The sequence below is a fragment of the Hylobates moloch genome, unplaced genomic scaffold, assembly GCF_009828535.3.
Source record: "Hylobates moloch isolate HMO894 unplaced genomic scaffold, HMol_V3 SCAFFOLD_14, whole genome shotgun sequence".
NCBI lineage: Eukaryota > Metazoa > Chordata > Mammalia > Primates > Hylobatidae > Hylobates > Hylobates moloch.
The window spans coordinates 15,492,491-15,499,099 of record NW_026652289.1 but is presented as its reverse complement, the minus strand read 5'-3'; the positions used below and the strand labels follow the sequence as shown (position 1 = coordinate 15,499,099).

The window sequence follows — 6,609 nt, the reverse complement described above, 5'->3', positions numbered from 1 at the left end:
AGCACCTATAATTCTGAAGACCAAAGAAGCTCCACAGGAACCAAGTAACAAGAACACACACACACACACACACACACACACACACGGAGATTATCATAATCAATACACAGGTAAAATGAAAACATTTTATAAAATGTCTAGTTTCTTGAATAGTCAACCTTAATCAAAAAGAATAATCATGATTTATGGGGTTTATGACATATAAAAGTAAAATTTATAACAACGATAGCAAAGGGTGATGGGAAGTAAGCATACTGCTACAAGGTTAATATATCAAGCATGAAATGGCACAGTGTGTTAATTAAGATACGTATCATAGTTCTTAAAACAGACATTACTATAATAAATGTAGGCATATCTAATAAATAAATAGTGGCAAAAACAAAATGCTAAAATATCAATTAATCCAAATAAAAACAGGAAAAAGAGGAAAAAAGAAAGAAGAGATGAACCACAAACTTAGAAAATAATCTATACTTATTTGTTGGCTCATCTGTTCTTTCCCTTTTCCCCCTTATTTTATAACCAAATAATCAGAAGAAAACCAATTCACAAAAAAGGGCAAAAGATTTGAACAAGTGCTTCACAAAAGATGATATGTGGGTGGTCAATGTGCATATTAAATGATGCACAACATTTTGAGTCTTCAAATTAAAGCCAAAATGAAATAACACTAAACACTTTACAAAATGACTGAAATGCAAAAGAATGACAATAACAAGTGATGGTGAGAATGTGGAGGAATTAGAATGCTCATGCATTGATTAAGGAATGCAAATTGTACATCCTCTGAATAAAAATTTAGCAAATAAAGTCAAGCATACTTTTACCATATGACCTACCCCCCAAAAAAGCATATGTCCATCATATTCATATTAACTTCAACCTTTAAAAAAAGTCAGAAACAGGTAAATGGATAAATAAATTATTTAATCCATTCAATGGGATGCTTCTCAACCATAATAACAAAAGGAGTACAGACACACACCAAAATCAGCCAGGCGCGGTGGCTCACGCCTGTAATCCCAGCACTTTGGGAGGCCGCATCGGGCAGATCAAGAGGTTGGGAGATCGAGACCATCCTGGCTAACACAGTGAAACCCCGTCTCTACTAAAAATACAAAAAAATCAGCTGGGCGTGGTGGCAGGTGCCTGTAGTCCCAGCTACTCGGGAGGCTGAGGCAGGAGAATGGCATGAACCCGGGAGGCGGAGCTTGCAGTGAGCCGAGATTACACCACTGCAGTCTGGCCTGGGCAAAAGAGCGAGACTCCATCTCAAAAAAAAAAGAAAAAAAAAGAATAAATCATAGAAGTACTCTGCATTATATCATTGTTATGTCCTTTTAGAAATGACCAAAGTAATCTATCGTGGTACAAATCATATCAGTGGCTACTTGGGGACTGGTTTAGGGTAAGGATTTACTTCTAAGATGTATCAGAGAAAGTTTGGGATTATGAAAAATTTTGATATCTTCATTGTGGTGGTGGTGACAGTCATACAGTTATATATTTGTCTATGTTCAGAAAAATCTGATCTTAAAGTGCATTTTATTTTATATAAACCATATTCCAATAAAGTTTATTTTCAAATTTCTGGTATTTTCCTAAATGAATAAGCCATACATATACATTTATAGACATATATAGGGTATATAATGTGTCTATATAATATGTGTTATGTATGTATATATTATATATATGTGTTCATATATAATATTTATTCTTTTGTTAATGCTCCTCTGGAAGGTGTTCCTGAAATGTTTATTTAAAATAGGTACAATTGCCAGGCATGGTGGCTTGTGCCTGTAATCGCAGCTACTCAGGAGTAAGAGGCAGGAGGATCTCCAGAGACTAAAAGTTAGATGTGGTGGTGAGTTATGATTGCATCACAGCACTCAGCCTGGGCAACAGAGTGAGAACCTGTTTCAAATTAAATAAATAAGTAAATAATAAATAAAATAGCTATAATTATTGAAAATTGGCTCCACATGTTTATAAAATTCTATATCTAAAAATGCAATAAAACACTCATTTTCTTCTCTCTATGCTTTTATATATTATCAGTTATTTTAATTTTTAACCAGTCAGTAGAAAAAAATTTGTACTGTGATTCAATGTCAGTATATTTTATTACTAGATAAAGTAAAAACCTTTGCATGTAATTGTTCGTCGTTCACATCTTTTCCTTTTGTAAATTGCATCTATTATAGAGATTATCTTTTTTTAACTTTTATTTTATGCTCGGGGGTACAAATGCAGGTTTGTTACATAGGTAAATTTGTGTCACGGGGATTTGTAGTACAGTTATTTTATCACCCAGATATTAAGCCTAGTACCCATTAGTTATTCTTCCTGGTCCTCTTTCGTCTCCCACCTTCTACCCTCCAAAAGGTCCCAGTGTGTGTTGTTCCTCTTTTAAAAATAGCTGATACACAATAATTAACTTTTTACAATCCAGGATTTTCTTTTAGTCTTGTGTAACTGACTTTTGCAATGGAGGAAAGAGTTAATATTTTTATAAAATAAAGTTAATCAATAACTTACAGTGATTGGATTTTACATTTTCAGTAGGCAGGTCACTCATAGAATTTTAGCAATGTTAATATTTATTTTCTTATATTTATTTATTACCCCTGAAAATCATCGTTGTTAATGGAAGAAAAAAATATTTTTTTCACACACACACAAACGTACATAAACACACACACTTTCTCAAAATGCTGGACAGTTCTTTATTTACCAAAATGTCCATCTTTTTTCCCCCTGGAATTTCTATATTAATTAATTTAATTTTCTGTCCTATGATAGTGCCATAGTTTTAAATCTCTCATTTCATTTCACTGTTTCAGTTTTTAATTCATTCCTAATATGTATATAGTAAAGTGCACTAATCTTACATATACAACTTAATGGATTTTTATGTATGTATACACTCATATAACCATTAGCTAGATCAAAATACAAAACATTTCCTCCACCCAGAAGATTCCACTGTGCCCTTTCTTATCCAATACCCTCCTGCCCAGAGGTACCACTATTCTCACTTTTATTACTGATTAGTTTGTTCTTTTTTGAATTTCCCATAACTCTAAATAAATAACATATGATGTGTATATTTTGTACTGATATGCATGTTGTTTCATTTTTGATAATAATTTTTTATTGATTTTTAAATCTGGTGTTCCAAACTGCCAGAATGAATGCATTGATACCCATTTGCACAATAAGTTAATAATTATGAAATTCTATACGAAATACAGCAGCCTCCACCATTCTAGAGCACTAACTTGTCTCGAGAATCAGAACTGTATACAGGACTAAACACAAATTTTCAATCCTGCACAATCTCACCAAAAATCTTTCAGTTTTACCTTTCTCAAAGTTGATTCAATTTAGCATGACTGCAATAGAAATTAAAATGTTTAACCTTTAAATTTGTTAATCCATTAAATGGGATAATTTACGTAAATAATGAGCAGAGGCCAACCTATATCTTAGTAAAAATGGAATCACTTCCCTCTTATTTTCATTTTTCACCAGAGGAATGATCACCAACTTCTCTGCCCAGTCACTGGTTGGGCAAGTCAGGTTGGAACTGCTAATGGATTGACTTTTTCACTCCAGGGAGGAAGGAATAGACAGCAATACAGTGTTTTCATTTCTGTTTGCTTTCAGAAAGCCTGCACTTGGGGGCTGGGAGATACTTTGCTAGTCTCATATTGATCTATAAAGTGTGATCCCTACGTTGATCATTGGTAGTTCTGCTACATTTAAGAGTAGCGAATGAATATGTACTATTATTTGTTTATATTTCAATCTCATTGGTTTATCATAATTAATGACGAATAATTCACTAATAATATTTAATAAGTGGATGGAATAAACATGATAAATTATCACAGGGAGTTTCACAGAAAGTCAACTCTCATAATTAAGACCTATCATCAGAATGCATTTGGGCCAGAAATGTGGTTTGCAAGATGTTATTCTATCCAAATCACCACTTTAAAAAATAGTAACAGGAATTCTGCTAGAAGATGATCAGAGTTAGAAAAACTCAAAAGAGTCGCTTAGATCTCTAAATGAGGTAATCTTTGCTGTGGAAACACAGGATTATCAGGCATACCAACCAGCTTCATATAGAGGATTCTTATCTATAAGAGTGAGTAAAAAGAGGTCAGAGTACTCAATGCAGGGCTGGAGTTCTATCAGTACAGAAGCACATGTTTAAATGGAGACTATTAGGAGAGAGAAAATTGCAGTAGAAAATAGCTTGGTGAGTAATAGTGCTACTGGTTTTGCCAATTACCTAGGTCAAACATTGAATTTTTCTAAAATGAAACTTGCATTAGATCAATATAGAGAACAGTATTCTTGAAACTGCACTTGCAAATGCTTTTATACAAACATTGTTGGAAATACGTCAGTCATGCCTTGCCTGTTTTGTCACATCACTAACTAAAATAGCCACAGGTAGCAATTTCACTCTCTCTCTCTTTCTATTTCTCCCTCTCTCTCTCTCTTTCACACACACAAATACACAAATGATAAAGAGAAATGAATATATATGATAAGCAATACATATTGTGAAAGTGATTATATTTATTAAAATGCAAATTTATTTATAAGTTTTCCTGCATGGAAATTGTTAATATTATAACAGACATAAACAAACACATAAAAGTAACAAAATATCAAAGGATTTTCCCACTAACTGGTAGGTAATTCTACTAATCCAATGCAAATATGACCTGTGGTAATCAATAATTAGACTTAGTTAAAATTGGAGAGACAATAATGAATCCATAAATAACCCTGTTGATGCAATTAGTGCATCACAAGAAAATGGCTCAAAGTGATCAGCAATCAGAATTTCTTTGTAGGAGCCAATAGGAATCTTCCATAGGAGCATGGAAAGTTGCAGGCATGTCCAGAGTTACCATATTCAGAGCCACAGCTGCAACCATAGTCCAGGCTACCATACTAGTTGTGGTAGTAGCACATGGTGTCAGAAGATGGAGTTCAATTGAGGCAGATAGTAGTTTCTGAAATTTGACTCTCCTGATTTGCACAAACTATTTTATCCAACCTGAATTATATGTGAAGCAAACCACAATCTACGTTGGACTCATTCTCACAACTAATTTGCATTAAGATAAAAAAAAAACCCTCACGAATCTCTTAGCCATATGTCCAGGAAAATATTAAAATTGCTATGTGTCAGGATGCCAACAAGTAAAATCATGAGCCTTAAGGAGATATTCTCTTAATTTTGTGGCTTTTGCTTACTTAAAATCCCAATTTAAACTTGATGATTAGCTTCTGTGTGACCATATAAAGCTTATATTTCCTGCCTCTTGAAACATTTCTTTTTTCTTTTTCAGTATCCTCCTCTACCTCCATAAATGCAGTCCTTAAACCACAGAGTGGCCAGGAATGGTTAGAGAAGGTTGGCTATGCAGTGAGGAAGCCGATGAAAATGTCTTTATTTACTTGCAAATATGCCTGTATGTTTTGACTAATTTATTTCTTAATCAATGGGACTAAAAATTTTCTTCCAAGTTCATATGTAGCTTATGTTCTTGGAGTAGTAAAGTTTTTCCTCTTCCATCATCCTCACTTTGGTTATATTATTAGTTGTGGTGTTCTCTTTGCATCTGAGAAAGCAATTATAAACAATTACCCACCATGTCTCAAAATTCATGTTTTCCTCTCCTGACACATAATATTGAATATTTTAACTTCTTTTTATAATTAATGAATTTGCTTATTTTAAAATATATTAATTCCGAATTTCCAAAAGTATTGTAAAGATACTTTTCATCTTCTAGCAGAATTCCTGTTACTATTTTTTAAAGTGGTGACTTGGATAGAATAACATCTTGCGAACCACATTTCTGGCTCAAATGCATTCTGGTGATAGCCTTAATTATGAGAGTTGACTTTCTGTGAAGCTCCCTGTGATAATTTATCATGTTTATTCCATCCACTTATTAAATATTATTAATGAATTATTAGTCATTAATTATGATAAACCAATGAGAATAAAATATAAACAAATGATAGTACACATTCATTCATTTGCTACTCTTAAATGTAGCAGAACTACCAATGATCAACGTAGGGATCACACTTTGTAGATCAATATGAGACTAGCAAAGTATCATATCAATAAGAGGCAAGTAGAACATTTAGTCAGAATTTCGGAACTGAACACAGTAGTTCATAAACTTTAGTGGATATATACCACCACCTTAACAATCGGAAAAGGCATGGATTCTCAAACCAGAAAAAAACATCACTGTGATAAATTCCTCCACTAGTTTGCGTATGATCCAAAAGGATCCCAGAGTACATGAATTTATCCCCAGTTACCCCAAGCATAGAACAAAGATTGTGATTATTCTACACAGAATTTGAGTATAGAAAGTTGCATCACGTCATTCATTTGGTTATTTTTTCACTAATTCATCAAATCTTTATTAAGAATCTGCTGTATCAGGTACTGTTATAAGAAATGCAGATTGAGCAGATGAACAAAATAGGCAAAGTCTCTACTTTCTGGAGGTTACAATTGAGACAGAAGGGGTAGAGAAACTGATTTTAAAA

At 33.2% G+C, this 6,609-nt stretch overlaps 1 protein-coding gene across 1 annotated transcript; it reads right to left on the bottom strand.

Annotated features, from left to right (window-relative positions):
• Window positions 1-4,866: 4,866 nt before the first annotated feature.
• On the bottom strand, window positions 4,867-5,004 carry LOC116482239 (keratin-associated protein 22-2). Its single transcript, XM_032175540.1, is given in 1 exon segment — window positions 4,867-5,004. A coding segment is annotated over 1 exon segment (138 nt).
• Between the last annotated feature and the right edge of the window lie 1,605 nt (window positions 5,005-6,609).